The 17,524-nt window shown below is 42.8% G+C and overlaps 1 protein-coding gene across 6 annotated transcripts in view; it reads left to right on the forward strand.

The window, feature by feature from the left end:
- brd8b (bromodomain containing 8b) overlaps nt 1-17,524 on the forward strand; it is a 94,182-nt gene that overhangs the window by 19,092 nt on the left and 57,566 nt on the right. For 5 of the 6 annotated variants that reach the window (XM_060915258.1, XM_060915262.1, XM_060915260.1 and 2 more), the window contains exons 5-9: nt 2,589-2,711; nt 8,803-8,883; nt 9,022-9,107; nt 9,296-9,435; nt 11,496-11,687. In XM_060915258.1, the coding sequence (XP_060771241.1) occupies nt 2,589-2,711; nt 8,803-8,883; nt 9,022-9,107; nt 9,296-9,435; nt 11,496-11,687 (622 nt within the window). The remainder of the gene's footprint in view (nt 1-2,588; nt 2,712-8,802; nt 8,884-9,021; nt 9,108-9,295; nt 9,436-11,495; nt 11,688-17,524) is intronic. The other variant, XM_060915261.1, reaches the window with a different exon arrangement.

Raw genomic sequence — 17,524 nt, forward strand, 5'->3', positions numbered from 1 at the left:
AATACGCTCCTCTAATCGGCGTGTTTTCTCAAGCTGCCAAATACTATTGACAAGCGAGATGAAGCGAAGGTACGTGAAATTGATGCTGGTATAAAAAACAAGTTTAGCAAAGCAAAAGGAAAGCAAGAGAGGAGTGTGAGAGAGAGCCAGGTTAGAGCATGTAAAAACACAGGAGGAGCTGGCTAATGAAAGAAAAAGGAAAAAAGAGAGGACTGATGAGCTTTTGGCTTTGGCCAAGAAGCTGAAGAAGAATTCTAAATGATCTAATGAAAATGTGTTTCAAAAATAACTGGGAACTGTAAACAACTTTACTGTAAAAAGTGTGAATAGACATACACTATTGTTCAAAAGTTTGGGGTCACTTTGAAATGTCCTTATTTTTGAAAGAAAAGCACTGTTCTTTTCAATGAAGATCACTTTAAACTAATCAGAAATCCACTCTATACATTGCTAATGTGGTAAATGACTATTCTAGCTGCAAATGTCTGGTTTTTGGTGCAATATCTCCATAGGTGTATAGAGGCCCATTTCCAGCAACTCTCACTCCAGTGTTCTAATGGTACAATGTGTTTGCTCATTGCCTCAGAAGGCTAATGGATGATTAGAAAACCCTTGTACAATCATGTTAGCACAGCTGAAAACAGTTGAGCTCTTTAGAGAAGCTATAAAACTGACCTTCCTTTGAGCAGATTGAGGCCCTGTCCACACAGCAACGGATTCACGTGAATCCGATAAAATTTTTTATCATTTCGGCCTGGCGTCCACACGGCACCGGCGTTTTGGGTGCCCCAAAACAGTATTTTTTGAGAACGGTTTCCAGAGTGGAAAAATCTGGCAACGGCGCCGTTGCGAAGTCGTCTGGATGAGTAGAACGGATTTGTTTACGATGACGTCACAACCACATGACTAGAACAAGCAGCACTCACTCATTCACGCCGGGTAGAAGAAGGGGTTTATGCGCATGCGTCCTACTTCTTCTATTGTTCTGGTGTCTCCGATGGGACCGTCTTACAGCGCACGTAGAGGTGTGGCATGTGTATTGCATCGTTTTCAGCAAGCGTTGCGTTGCCATATGTACCTGATATTTTACTGATCCGTTGCCCATGTGGACGCAATATTTTTTTTACCCGCTAAAAAAAAATCTTGTTGTCGTGTGGATGTAGACTGAGTTTCTGGAGCATCACATTTGTGGGGTCGATTAAATGCTCAAAATGGCCAGAAAAATGTCTTGACTATATTTTCTATTCATTTTACAACTTATGGTGGGAAATAAATAAAAGTGTGACTTTTCATGGAAAACACAAAATTTTCTGGGTGACCCCAAACTTTTGAACGGTAGTGTATGCTCTTTCTTTTGAAGAAAACATACAAGTGATGTGGACAATAAGATAAAGACAGTCCCCATAAAATATGCATTTGTTTGATTCAATACATTGAATATATGAGAATTTGAATTATAGCTGACAGTGTTGATAACTGTATAACTTTAAAGTTTAAATAGACATTGTGAAGAAATCCTATACAAGTAATGTGGACATTAGGAAAAGGTCAGTCTCGATAAGATATATATTTACCGTATTTTTCGGACTATAAGTTGCACTTTTTTTCATGGTTCGGCTGGCCATGCGACTTATACTCCGGTGCGACGTATATGTTTTTTTTTTTTCACCGCGAGAGGGCACTATGTAGCTTTGCATGCAAGTATGTGCCGTGTACTCTATTAATACCAGTGAAAGAAAAAAAAATACCGTTACAACTGACAACAACAAAACAAATTAGCATTACAACAACAACGACAACAGAAATATGCCGCCAAAAAGAAAATCATATACTGCTGAATTCAAGCTGCAAGTAATTAAATATGCAGCCGAAAATGGTAATAGGGCAGCTGAACGAAAGTTTGGATGAAAGAGCCATGGAGCGATAATAAGCCCTACCGGTAAAAATATTCTAAAAGCAAACTGATTAATGCATCAGTAATAGGCTACTAATATTAGTTATAATAATAATATAGGCTATTAGTAATAACGATAGTGATAGTATTAAAGATAGTAGTAGATATTTAAAATAATCAGACTAGGCTACTTACAGGGCAAAGGGCGCGTTATCACTGCTCAGCTGTTCGTTTATTAAATAAACAATGCAGTCGCGCAGTAACCACGCGCCGCTTATCAGATAGAATCACAGATTCTATGGATAGAATAACCCTTCAAAAAAGTGCGACTTGTAGTCCGGTGCGACATATATATGTTTTTTTCGTCTTCATAATGCATTTTTTGGCTGATGCGACTTAAACTCCGGAGCGACGTATAGTCCGGAAAATACGGTAATTCAATATAGGACCCACTCTCATCCCTGTTCAATACAAAAGTGTTTATTCAGCTGTACACAGAAGGACAAAGCAGCGAAAGAAAGGTCCTTTGGTTCAAAATGTCCTGTTTCTCTGAAAACTTGATATCCTACACTGCACTTATTTGCTGCTACAGTGCATGAGACGTCTTTTTTTTGACACCTGTGCCTGTGGAGGTGTTTATAGTATTAGAGTTTAGTGAGTGTTTGAGCACTGATGATGTGTTGATGTTCGCCAGACGGAAGCGCGGTGAAAAGGGAGAAGTTGTCGAGACCATCGAGGACGTGATCGTGCGCAGGCTGACGGCAGAGAGGATAGACGAGCTCAAAAGACTCCTCAAAGACACCCAGGAGAAATACAGGTACCTGTCTGTCATGTCTTCGACTCCGCTGCACTAATCTCGTACGATAGCTGCATCAACCAAATGACCCACAGAACTTTTTTTTTAGGACGTCAGGTGGAAACGAGGCTTACGAAAAACGTAATTAAACACAACCTGAGATGCGGGATTTAAAAAAAAAAAAAAAAGACGGCTTGAAGATCATGAGAAATCTGCAACCACAAAACCTTAAAAATAAATAATTGCCAGTAAAGAGACTCTGATGCAGCTTTCATCATATTCACGGCTGTAATTCAAATCACATCAACGTGTTTGTTCGAGTACATTTTCGTTTCTATAGTAACAGCTCATTCATTCATAAGGATTTGAATGGCAGTGCCTCCACAAAAAAAAAAAAATCTAGTTATCTGATTAATAGATTTTAAACATGTTACTTAAACAAAGAAAATTGTCCAGGGTTTGACATTAACTTTCGGACAAGCATTGAGGTTTTTCACTCGTCCTGACCGTAACCTTTTTATTCCTATGCCTTTACTAGTTCAGTGAAAGGAAAGTGATGAACGATGTTTATCAAAAAGCAGGTACAGTTACGATAATCCTTATACTTTAATGACTTATCATTTTCCCATAAAACTCAAACTTTAACTGTAAAGGCCAATTTATGCTGACAACGCTGTCCTCGCAGATGGCGTCGCAGATGGCGTCTGCGTAGCCCCCCCACCTTCGCAGACGCTCTGCGCGCACCTCCCAAAAAACTGCAGAAGCCTCGCAGACAGCGTCGCAGACAAGAGGGCTCTGATTGGTCCACTCTACATCCGCTGTACATGCACTTCCGCTTCCCTACTTTCCCGGTTTGGTTTGTTTTCACTACCGCCATTTTTAAAAACACGAGCGAAGATGGAGCAGCACGAAGAGCAGCTGATCAAGGAAGTGCGTACATCTATACGACTCCAGTTCTAGTCATTATAAGTAACCGGAGGATAAACACTCCACTAACCACACCCACCAACTACTCCTAGCGATTTCGCGACTTCGCGCCCCCTTGCGTTGTGGCGGTGAATAACATCGCGCATGCCTATTAAAGCCAATTTATGCTGACAACGCAGTCCTCGCAGATAGCGTCGCAGACAGTGTCTGCGTAGCCCCCCCACCTTCGCAGACGCTCTGCGCGCACCTCCCAAAAATTGTCACCACCGCAGAAGCGTCGCAGACAAGAGGGCTCTGATTGGTCCACTCTACATCCGCTGTACACGCACTTCCGCTTCCCTACTTTCCCGGTTTGGTTTGTTTTCACGACCGGCATTTTTAAAAACACGAGCGAAGATGGAGCAGCACGAAGAGCGGTTGATCGAGGAAGTGAGGAAGTACGTACATCTATACGACTCCAGTTCTAGTCATTATAAGTAACCGGAGGATAAACACTCCACTAACCACACCCACCAACTACTCCTAGCGATTTCGTGACTTCGCGCCCCCTTGCGTTGTGCCGGTGAATAACATCGCGCACGCCTATTATCCCCGCTCAACAATAAATTACAACTGTCTGCTAAAAGCTGTCTGCGAAAGCCTTGTCGCACGAGCATACAGAGGCCTTTACTCCCCGCTCAATGATAAATTACAACTGTCTGCGAAAAGCTATCTGCGAAAGCCTTGTCGCAAGAGCATGCAGAGGCCCTTACAATACCAGGCCTTTCAGTGACATGAAACCTGCGACGGATAACGTCGTAGGCGCCCAAATTAAGGTCGGGCGCCCAAAATATGCTACCAAAAGTAAAAAAAAAAAAAAAGTTGATTAAATAAACTTGGTGAAATCCGCACCATTCCTATGTTGTTCCGGGTTCGTCGAACTCGCCGTAAGCCTCACGCAGAGCACGAATTCGCCATCGACGCCTATCGGCACGCCATGATTTCGTGGAGGAGCGACACTCGCGTACCAATGACCAGAGCGGGATTTCCACATTAGGGAAAGCTTCTTTTATGGCAGTTGGCAAACAGCTTTTAGGTGCATTACCGCCACCTTCTGGACTGGAGTGTGAACCAGAATGTTTACGACCCTATTGTGCTAAATTCCCCTAATAATTCCTGCATCATTTAAAAACCTAAAAATAGTCCTATATCCTTCATTATCTGACCTCAACTGCAATATCTCTCTGATACCTAGCGTCACGATTTAAATCAGGTAAAAGACTGAATAAAAGAGAGCTATTCAGGGCACAACTGCGTGTATTTAAGATGCAGCTTGCATCTTAAATCCTCACAGTCGTGTAAGTGTGGGTGGAAGGAGTGACTTGGAGCTTGGTCCTCTTGTTGATGATCGTCTCAGACACCGGCCTTTCATTTAAACGAAGATCTTTTACCCGACTACATGCTGTGAATTGCGCTGCCGGTTCTTGTGATGGGACTGAAAAACGCTTTTGTGTCGCAGGTCTGCGACAGGTTCGTCTTTTTGACGGCAACAGTGCAGAACTTGCTTTTTCATTCCCAGGCTCCTCTCCTCCAGGCTCTCCTTCAGGCCCCAACACATCTTTTAAACACTCACTAACTGTATTCTAATTATTTTTGTCATGTACATCAAGAGGGATTAATGCTGTAGACATTTTGCAATAAAGGTAAAAATAACATTCATAGATTTCTTTATTTATTCATAACTTTGTAGCTAAAAAAGCAGCAGCAGGTTTAAACACAGAGCGCTGGGAAAACAGCACTTCACGCATGCAGAAAAGCCCAAATTCAGAAATACAGGGTGTAGCCCAAATTATGTAATTGAAAGGCCTGAATAAACAGAAACTATCCAGTGCCCAATTATGGTGTGTGTGTGTTCTAGCCCATTCCCTGATCTGCAGTTTTAAGAGTTAGACTCACCCAAATTCAAAGCTTCTGGAGGAAATAAAGTTAAATCTTGTATAAGTATAAATTAATTTAAAGAAATGAAAACGAGTTGGACGTGATAAGAGTGACAGAATCATGTTGTGAACGAAAACAAAACCATAAGTGAGTTCGGCACTGTCGGAAAATTCCCCCGATATATTTTACCACGTTTGTGATGGTTAGCGTAAACCATGCAAAAGGAAAATACAATGAATGTCCGAATGAAATGAAGAGTCACAACAGATATTTATTTTCTTGAGGTATTTGATGGTATGTGATTTTCAGTGAGTCTAATAATCTATAATTAGATATTACGATGTGGTTATTTTTACAGGCGCACCTGCTGCACTCGGTTTCCCCGCAATTTCGTAAACAATAACACGGCCGGATCACTGAGGGGATTGAACTGTGGTTTGGTTGGAATTTTATTGATGTAACTCTGGAATAATTATTATAAAAATGGTGAGTTTCAACAAATATTCAGCTCGTCCTGTCCGACAGGTAGATGCGGATTTGACTTCTCCAGATTAAACATTTGGTTGTCCCGGACAGTCGGACTCCTATTAATGTTGAGCCCTGTTGTCTCATTGCCAATATGGCAACGTTTCCTGAAAGGAGGAATTTATTTAAAGGGGAACTGAAGTCATTTTTAAACTTACTTTATTTCTTAATTAACGTGTTATTCAATTTTGTTTTCAGTTTTATTAACTTTATATCGTGACTCGTATTGGCATATTATATTACACTTATCAGCCTTTTCGGTTTTTAGCCATGTTGAATGTAGTTCGTTTGGTCCACGGCAGGCGTCGCTTATCCACGCGATCTTCACGAGACTTGTGCGAGACTTCGAAACGTGAAGTGTCAGCGCCGCCATTTTGAAAACTGTTTACACAGCGGCCAGATCGCCATATCATTCCAATTTAGATTAATTTAGAGATTTGCCAGCTTCATCAGTGATGGAGATTATTCCATACGACTTCGAACCAACGTGGAGTAGAGAAGAGTTGGAAAGACGACAGGATAAGGACGAGTCCGTCGCGCTGGTATTTACGTCATTACTGTCGCACAATTAAAACGTGCCAGATCAGGCGGCTGGTGGGTTTTCAAAATAATAAATACATGTTACACTGAGCGCCTTTCCCACATAATCCTCACTAAGGTTTCGGACAGCGCTACAAAATGGCGTCTGCACTATATAGTGCTCTATAGTGAGCAGGGAGCGATTTTGGACACGGGAAACTTCCGGCTTGATTACATCAGCATTCGAAAGAGGGCGCGCGCGTCTTTTGACAACGTTGGCAGATGTTGGTCACTTTGATTTCCACTGTACCTTTTACTTCCGTCCTACGATGTCTCGCACAGGTCTCAACAAATCTCGTTTACGGCCATTGCTTTGACATACGGACTGATATATTACAGAGCATATTTCAAACACTCATAACTTGCTATAGCAGCGACAAAATAGCAATAAAAAATGCATTCCGATATTTAAGAAAATAATAAAAAATTTGCCTTTGGTTCTCCTTTAACATTATGGAAGGAGTCTTCAGTGTCAACACTCATCTCATCTCATTATCTGTAGCCGCTTTATCCTGTTCTACAGGGTCGCAGGCGAGCTGGAGCCTATCCCAGCTGACTACAGGCGAAAGGCGGGGTACACCCTGGACAAGTCGCCAGGTCATCACAGGGCTGACACATAGACACAGACAACCATTCACACTCACATTCACACCTACGCTCAATTTAGAGTCACCAGTTAACCTAACCTGCATGTCTTTGGACTGTGGGGGAAACCGGAGCACCCGGAGGAAACCCACGCGGACACGGGGAGAACATGCAAACTCCACACAGAAAGGCCCTCGCCGGCCACGGGGCTCAAACCCGGACCTTCTTGCTGTGAGGTGACAGCGCTAACCACTACACCACCGTGCCGCCACAGTGTCAACACTTTAACAGTCAATAGGTTTTCCGCCACAGGCAAGTCTTCAGCAGAGATATCCACAAGCGCTGGCGAACAGCAGTTTTCTCCGCCTACACAGGCGGTCTGCGCCGGCTACTCGATCCAAAAAAAAAAAACCTTGCCTTTCAACATTCAGGTGATTTTTATATCGTCTCCACTGCCCATAAATTGCTGCAAATCCAATTGCTTTACCACGAAATTGTCTTCAATTCGGGTCTGTCATGGCCAGAAGCGAGGCCATATTTGTTGATCGATTCTCGCTCTCTGATTGGCTGAGCCAGACCATGTCACCACACCGTAGCGTATATAGTTATGTTACAGAGCCAGGCTGCGTACTACAGAGGGCGACTGAGAAAACACAGCACACAGACATCTGGAGGGAAATGTCATACAGATTTTGCCAGTATTTTACAGGGAAATGGTTAGTAATTTATTAGCTGAGAATGCGCCAGAAGGCTTGTAAATTTCAAATTTTTCTCAGGGAGGGCACGCCCCCAAACGCCCCAGCATTAGTGCGCCTTAGGTGCGCCACGACGACTTTGCTGCCGCAAATTCCATACCCACCTACTACTTTTTTTTTTTCGGACACAATAAAGAAAAGAAGAGAGGCGTGAGAGGGGATGACCGTTTATAGCTGCTGTAGCGTAATATACTAACAGGAATTAACTTGTCCACGATGTTAAAAGTAACTATAATTGGATAAAAAGTCTGAATGCTCTTCATGCAAAAAAAGAAAAAAAAAGAAATCAAATGTTAGCTGTGGCGGCACGGTGGTGTAGTGGTTAGCGCTGTCGCCTCACAGCAAGAAGGTCCTGGGTTCGAGCCCCATGGCCGGCGAGGGCCTTTCTGTGTGGAGTTTGCATGTTCTCCCCGTGTCCGCGTGGGTTTCCTCCGGGTGCTCCGGTTTCCCCCACAGTCCAAAGACATGCAGGTTAGGTTAACTGGTGACTCTAAATTGAGCGTAGGTGTGAATGTGAGTGTGAATGGTTGTCTGTGTCTATGTGTCAGCCCTGTGATGACCTGGCGACTTGTCCAGGGTGTACCCCGCCTTTCGCCCGTAGTCAGCTGGGATAGGCTCCAGCTTGCCTGCGACCCTGTAGAACAGGATAAAGCGGCTACAGATAATGAGATGAGATGTTAGCTGTGGTATAAAAGGAATAAAACATTTAGGGGAACAGTGTTATTGGAAAGTAATCAACTTCACGGTGTTAACAGTATCGCAGTGATTTGTCGTTGATTTGTTTGTTTTTTAGTTAATAGCTGAACTGTGTGTGTTGCTTGTAGGAAGCTGAAGAAGGAGGTGGATTTGATTCAGGCAGGACACATGGACTCGAAACTGGAGGAGTTATGGGGAGAGATTGAGCAGTAAGGAGAGCTTTTTAGTTGACATGTCTTCCTGACTCGCCACACCATTGCTCCTGGCAGTGTGTGAGGTGAAAGTCTTCCGTAGGAATAATTTGCTCGAGTATTCGGTGTGTAAACTGATTGTGTCGCACATTCATGGTGTGTGAATGAATCTGACAGAAAAAAGAAGCAGGAGGAGGAGGAGGCTGAGCAGAAGAGGAGAGCGACAGAGTCGGCCTATCAGGGTAGGTCCTGTCCGAGGAGCAGGATTTCAGCAATTATACTCGGAAAGCAGTTTAAAATTACTTTTTTTTTTTTTAAATTAACCATGAAGTATGGCAAGTTAAGATGTGATGAAAGTGAAATAACTGTCATGCATTTTTAATTAGTTTTCCTGGTTTTGTTTTTTTTCCCCTCCCCCTCACGTCTCCAGCACGACAAGCTGCGAAAAACACGAAGAGACACCCAAGCATCACTGTCCGCTCTCCGCTAGGGGCCAGTTCACCCACCATGGATCTCCCACAGCCTGACACCCCTCAGCCAATGACGGACGAGTCCTGTCCCAGTCCTATGGTGAGTCCATGCCCCTCTTTAAAGGAGATACGCAGAACCATGGCCTCACTTTTGTTTATAAATGCCTTGAGACCTCAAGAATGGCACAGGAATAGTTTTAAGCGTTAACAATAAATCTAATAAAGTAATTTTTACGATTAAAGTGATTTATACAGGTAGCGGTCTGAGTGAACGACCTTGACGTCCATAACGTCACAGCAGGAAGGCTATCGGTCTCATCGCCATTTCCGCTATACTAAACCACAGAGCTACCTGCAACTCCTATCCTCCATTTTGAGCTAATTTATCGCCATGCCACGCAGATGTGTTGCTGGAGGGTGCAGCAACACGACAGAAGGTGGATTTATGTTGCATTCATGGACAAGAATGTTCAAACTGCAAAGATTTGGACGCATTTTGCGAGAAGTTCACAGGCACATTGGACACCTATGAAGTGGTTTCTCCTCTGCTCTGCACATTTTACTGAAGACTCGTACGAGACCTCTGATCTGTTGAGGAGCGTTGGCTATAAGCCCGTATTGAAAGAGGGTGCAGCACCAACAATTAAAGAAAAAGAAAACTTTTTCTTTACAAGGAAAGGAAAGTAAGTTCAGTTGCACCAGTTCTCCCGGAGTGTGAGCCGAGAGTTGTTGGTAAAACACGGGACGGGACATATTATCGCTCGGGCAGCGACCTTCCGCGGTTGTTGCTAAAACCGGTGGCGTCCCGTCCCAGGTTTTAGTAATTGCCTGAGCCGAGCAGTAATGGCGGAGTACTCAGTATGGAGAAAATGGAGAATGAGTGGAGCAGCCGTCTGATTTCTCCACTGGATATCGCTGCTATCTCGCCCTTACATGGAAGAAGTGAATAAACGGAGAACTGAACGAACAAATGAAAGTCAGATTGTTTCAAAAACAATCGGCCTTCAAGAAGCAAGAACACAGACGGGTAAGCTCCGACTCTCATTTGGATAAAAAAAACACCATGTTGTTTACCTGCTTTTTTAGATTAATACATGTAACTTGAGGGCGGCATGGTGGTGTAGTGGTTAGCGCTGTCGCCTCACAGCAAGAAGGTCCGGGTTCGAGCCCCGTGGCCGGCGAGGGCCTTTCTGTGCGGAGTTTGCATGTTCTCCCCGTGTCCGCGTGGGTTTCCTCCGGGTGCTCCGGTTTCCCCCACAGTCCAAAGACATGCAGGTTAGGTTAACTGGTGACTCTAAATTGAGCGTAGGTGTGAATGGGAGTGTGAATGGTTGTCTGTGTCTATGTGTCGGCCCTGTGATGACCTGGCGACTTGTCCAGGGTGTACCCCGCCTTTCGCCCATAGTCAGCTGGGATAGGCTCCAGCTTGCCTGCGACCCTGTAGAACAGGATAAAGCGGCTACAGATAATGAGATGAGATGAGACATGTAACTTGTATTGTGTGTTTAAGTTAGTGGTATAAGATTATTTAATTTGCTTCAGAATGTGATCGTCTCAGTTCATCTGATTATTTAATAAGCCTTTTATGTTTTATCAGTGAAAATGCATGCATGTACATGTCTGTTGCATAAGTTATAACACCCATCCTGTTTTAATGAGAGTCAACCCACAATCAATGAAGTCAAATCAGTCTTAGTTGAGCAAGTCGGGAACAGGATTTATTACTTTCACCATAAATTTTTATTTATATGACTTTGGTCTATAGCCGTAAAAGGCCTCGGACTTAAAACCGGTTGCCGCTGTGACATCACGCGCTCAGGGCTGGCTGGCTCAGCGGGGCGGCTCGAATGCCAACTTTGCGGTCGATTTTAACTCTCAAAAATATATTTTTTAAATTCCCATTTACGCAGCATACAAGAGTCAAGGATGGAGATACTATCCACTCAGAAATTAATTTAAAAATAAAGGTTCTGCGTATCTTATTTAAAGCTCTCTTTAGAGTTTTATGAGGTACCGTGTTATACACTTAGAATATATTTATACTGTAGGTAGAATCCAATCCGATCACAGAGTTGAACAGGTCGGGGCTAAACGTCCGCTCGTGACTTTGTGGCAGTTCTAACCTGGTTACTAATCGCAATCACTCTGTCTTCTGGTCAGGCGCAGGGTGTGCCGGTGTTCGTGCCAGTTTCTGAGTCAGCTGGCCAAGTGCATAAGGACGGAAGCCTGGGTGCTCTGATCGACGAATCTCCACAGAAGAAGCTCCCAAATCAGAAAGCCACGCCCCCACCTTCGCCTTTGCTGTCTGAGCTGCTGAAGAAAGGTAGCCTCCTGTCAGCCAGCCCAAGACTGGTAAGCATAACCACACCGAGACCAAAAAAATGGTTTGTCCCACTGAGGGAGCCCTTAAAGGATATGGGACATGGATTTTTTTCTGGGTATAATTATGTATAAAGGACATAAGAAATGCCATCTAAATCACTCCAGGGCGTCAAAAATGTGAAAATCATCACATTATTCAAGTTTTTTTATACATCAGCGTAAAACAAGGATTTGTTAATTAGCTAGGTGGTCACGTGACCCGTGACGTCACAAAAACTTTCCAAGGAGCCAGCGCTTGGGAATCTAATGTAAACGGGTTACCGAAATGGACACCATCGACAGTGACATTCCCGATGTTTCACAGAGATGTGAAGTTAGACCCTATCAATTCGAACCGATAGCTGGAAATTCACATGAACATGGATCTTGTCTTTACTCTGACGGGTCAGATGATTCTGAGAGTTCATTCAGTCCCCATGAAACTGAAAGCGGTCGGCTGGATAACACTTCCTGGTAAGTTAAAAACAATTCTGCTCAAAGGCTAATGATCTGTCGAAAGAAGTATTATTTTTGTATCATACATTGAAAGTTCATCATAGCTCTAGCTAAAGTCCGTTGCAAGCTGTTTTTTTTTTTTTTGCTGATATTTTTCGAGATTGATTGAGATACAATGCTTCCAGAGTCCATTTACAGAAGTAAAAGCAAAACAGTAAACGATAGATGATAAAATTACATAAAATAAATGGGGAAGAAAAATAATAAGAATTAAACAATAGTAGAAATAAAATATAGAATAATAAAATGAAATAAAAGTTTAAAAAAAACTCTTCTACAACTTCACCACAACTCTTCGATTCGGTATGTAAACAAAGAAGGACAGATATAAGAGTAAATGAGTCAGAATTATGATAATCAATAATTGATACAGCCAAAATTATAATACTAATCCTGACCTCGGCTTTCAGTCGCTTAGCGAATGCACCTCGTGGTGGCCGTAGCACTTCTGGTTTCACTCCGCCGTCTTGTTCCTGAATTGGGACGTTGGGAACGGCTCCATCTTTAAGTAGCCTCTTAAATTTGGCTTGGCAATTAATTTCGTTCAGTACCTGAGTATTAAAGTTGAAAGAATCCTCTGTGAAATGGTCCGAACACAGTTTGTGGGAAACAGTAGGTGCAAAGTTTTTTCTACGGCAGTAGTGAGCCCACACTTTCCTCAGCTTCGGGTCCTTGGGGAATGCAAAAAAACTTACTCCAGGGCATTTCCCATTGGAATTACTGCAACCATAAGCAGCACAATACACCATGATGTCCAATGTACTTTAAAAACTATAAAAACAATTTTCTTGTCATCCACTTCTCCATTCATCTACCCGCTTGTGCTGTGCCCGAAAGTTTTTGTGACGTATGATCACGTGACAGCGGCTCTTCCGGTTGTAGAAAATGCATATCGGAGCTCGAGCAGAAATGCCATATAATCATCACGAATATAACGATTTTGCTGAATTTAATACACTAAATAACTTTAAAAACGCACATTGATAAAACTTGCTGAATTCGTGCTGAGTTTATCTCAAGAAGAAAAGAAATATATCACAATGGAAAAATAACTTCGTTCCGCCTGAATAAGTTCCAAATCTGTGCTCAAATCAGAATTTATTGTACTCAATAACGTACAATATGACTCGGGTAGTCAATGACATGGACAGGCTTTAATTTTCAAACAAATTGTGCATACACTGTACACACACAATCTTGCCTATAAATACCCGGGGGAAATGATGGGAAAATTGTCATTATTGAAGATGCCACGCCTAAGCCAAAATCAACGTGAACAGGCCATCGGGATGTTGCGTGCCGGAAGTACACAGACAGAGGTCGCCCGGCACTTCGGTGTTCATCATTCGACCATTTCCCGTTTGAGTCAGCGTTACAGACAGACAGGGAGCACCAGGGATCGTCCACGCCCTGGTCAGCCTCGAGTCACGACGCCAGTTCAGGATCAGCACATCAGGCTAGCTCACCTCCGTGACAGATTCCTGACACCCTCAGTCACTGCTGCTGAGACCCCTGGACGACACAGACCCAGAATCTCCAGCATGACGGTCCGAACATGGACCAACTGTCACTTTGAATTTTTTTATTGTGAATTAATTTTTGAGTTTGACAATAAATGTCCTTTATTGATGTTTCAAGATGTGTGTGCATTACATACAATATCATAAATTTCAAATATATGCATGGATCTAAAGTGATATCGTGTTGAATTCCATTGTGCGTTTTTAAAGTTACTTAGTATAGATGATTTTGTATTTGTTGATGCAATTAATTCATATTTTTAATGGAAAGAAACTGATATAGCGTGCATTTGTTTCATGTCCCATATCCTTTAATCTATTTTTCTAAAATCCGACAGCTCCCTTTCAGAACGGATGCCTCATCGGGCCCCTTTAAAGCCAAACAAAACCCAAAAAATAAACCTATTTATACAGATAATGTCCATATGAGGCATATTAGAGTGTTGTTCATATTTGTAACTGTATACTGCGTACAGACTTTATTTTAAAAGAAAAACAACGTCCCTGGGTGCTTGCGTCGCTCTCACTCTCTCCAAGGTTCAAATATTGCGCTCCGAGTACAAATTACACGAGAGGATCCAAGATTGTCACGTGACATACCGAGGCTGAGATCTAGTGGATATATCGCTTTTAAATTGTTGTAAAGAACCCTGAAGATACCCGAGTGTCAAGCATTCGGGTGTAGAAATAAGCCAGATCATTGAAACAGTGATCACATGCACGGAAACAGTGAGCGCACCCATACCCTTCTGCTGCCTATAAACACTCCATCCCTTTCTACTCAGTTTTTTTCCCCAAAAAAAATTAAAATTTCCTTGTATTTTTATGTGACATGCTTTTTGTTTGTTTTTATTCGCTGAGAAAATTGATTTATTTTTTAGATAGCAATAATCATGTTGCTATGACAACTGCCATTGTTTACTAGTATCCGTGTCAGTACCGCGTATGCGTTATCTAGCCGAGTGGGATTTATTTATACTTCTTAAAAGTGAAGTCTGTTGATTCGTGGATTTTGTCGCCGGTAAAAATCAAACGGTTACAGAACATTTCTGATTAGGTTTTTAGAATTAGAAGCCTTTATTTGTCACATATACATTACAGCACAGTGAAGTTCCTTCTCTGAGTTTTAACCCATCTGAAACAGTGAAGAGAGAGAGAGCCATCATAAGCCTAGGTCACAACCGGACGTACGATTTTTTTGGCCGTGCGATTTTTGGTGTTTCCCAAATCGCTGCGTTTTTTTTGTTCGTGGAGAAAGGCGCACATTGGCCGTAAGTTTATCTTGCAACCTGAAAAAACCGTAAGCGCCCGTAGAGTTTGTTTGACGTGACAAAGAACCTCTGCGGCCGGTCTACGGCTCGAAAATCAGCACATCACACGCGCGTCCTCCGTGCGTTTCTTGCATTTTTTGTACGTAGACCGGCCGTAGGAGCACGTACGGCCGGTTGTGACCTAGGCTATATGCAGATGATGTGGCAATATTTGCTGAGCGTATAGAAGAGATGAGATAGATTTTAAATATATATGACAATACCTTCACAAGATTTGGGTTATGAATGTCGTATACCAAGACAGAGACCAATCAAAGATCAGAAGATTGTTATCCGTGAATGGTGTAAATATTAAAAATGTCAAGGAGTTCCGGTATCCGGGTCATTTAATCATCAACACAGCAAAGTCTTCAGCATTTTTACACCTCAGAATCGCATCCACCTTCCAGAAGCAGAATGAGATGCATGGTTTTCCCCAAAGCGTTTTAGAGTGTCGGGCCCGATACGCTTGCTCTGCCTGCCCATACGCTTAGTCGCTTTAGTTAAAATCCGATACACTTAGATTTATACCGATACGTTAAATTTCCTAAACACAAGTAACTAGATACAGTGGGGCAAAAAAGTATTTAGTCAGCCACCAATTGTGCAAGTTCTCCCACTTAAAAAGATGAGAGAGGCCTGTAATTTTCATCATAGGTACACTTCAACTATGAGAGACAGAATGGGGGGAAAGAATCCAGGAAATCACATTGTAGGATTTTTAATGAATTAATTGGTAAATTCCTCTGTAAAATAAGTATTTGGTCACCTACAAACAAGCAAGATTTCTGGCTCTCACAGACCTGTAACAACTTCTTTAAGAGGCTCCTCTGTCCTCCACTCGTTACCTGTATTAATGGCACCTGTTTGAACTCGTTATCAGTATAAAAGACACCTGTCCACAACCTCAAACAGTCACACTCCAAACTCCACTATGGCCAAGACCAAAGAGCTGTCAAAGGACACCAGAAACAAAATTGTAGACCTGCACCAGGCTGGGAAGACTGAATCTGCAATAGGTAAGCAGCTTGGTGTGAAGAAATCAACTGTGGGAGCAATTATTAGAAAATGGAAGACATACAAGACCACTGATAATCTCCCTCGATCTGGGGCTCCACGCAAGATCTCACCCCGTGGGGTCAAAATGATCACAAGAACGGTGAGCAAAAATCCCAGAACCACACAGGGGGACCTAGTGAATGACCTGCAGAGAGCTGGGACCAAAGTAACAAAGGCTACCATCAGTAACACACTACGCCGCCAGGGACTCAAATCCCGCAGTGCCAGACGTGTCCCCTGCTTAAGCCAGTACGTGTCCAGGCCCGTCTGAAGTTTGCTAGAGAGCATTTGGATGATCCAGAAGAAGATTGGGAGAATGTCATATGATCAGATGAAACCAAAATAGAACTTTTTGGTAAAAACTCAACTTGTCGTGTTTGGAGGAGAAAGAATGCTGAGTTGCATCCAAAGAACACCATACCTACTGTGAAGCATGGGGGTGGAAACATCATGCTTTGGGGCTGTTTTTCTGCAAAGGGACCAGGACGACTGATCCGTGTAAAGGAAAGAATGAATGGGCCATGTATCATGAGATTCTGAGTGAAAACCTCCTTCCATCAGCAAGGGCATTGAAGATGAAACATGGCTGGGTCTTTCAGCATGACAATGATCCCAAACACACCGCCCGGGCAACAAAGGAGTGGCTTCGTAAGAAGCATTTCAAGGTCCTGGAGTGGCCTAGCCAGTCTCCAGATCTCAACCCCATAGAAAATCTTTGGAGGGAGTTGAAAGTCCGTGTTGCCCAGCAACAGCCCCAAAACATCATTGCTCTAGAGGAGATCTGCATGGAGGAATGGGCCAAAATACCAGCAACAGTGTGTGAAAACCTTGTGAAGACTTACAGAAAACGTTTGACCTCTGTCATTGCCAACAAAAGGTATATAACAAAGTATTGAGGTGAACTTTTGTTATTGACCAAATACTTATTTTTCACCATAATTTGCAAATAAATTCTTTAAAAATCAGACAATGTGATTTTCTGGATTTTTTTTCTCATTCTGTCTCTCATAGTTGAGGTATACCTATGATGAAAATTACAGGCCTCTCTCATCTTTTTAAGTGGGAGAACTTGCACAATTGGTGACTGACTAAATACTTTTTTGCCCCACTGTAAATCAAGCTTGGTTTTGAAGGCTATGACGTTTCGGTGCATTTCATGAACAAACTGCTCTTTCTCTTGTAGCTTCACGTTCAGGTCATTCATGTGAGTCAGTATGTCCACAGCAAAAGCGAAATCACAAAGCCAAGCTGCGTCACTCAGCTCAGGAAAGTCGTCGGAATTCCCATGCAGCTCCAAAAACGAGATGATCTCCTGTTTGAGCTCCCATACACGTTGGCATACCTTCCCCAAACTTAACCAGCGGACGTTGAAGTGGTACAGCAAATCCTGGTGATCGGCGTCAGTTTCTTCCAGAAACGCAAT

Source organism: Neoarius graeffei, chromosome 2 (genome assembly GCF_027579695.1).
Source record: "Neoarius graeffei isolate fNeoGra1 chromosome 2, fNeoGra1.pri, whole genome shotgun sequence".
Classification (NCBI taxonomy): Eukaryota; Metazoa; Chordata; class Actinopteri; order Siluriformes; family Ariidae; genus Neoarius; species Neoarius graeffei.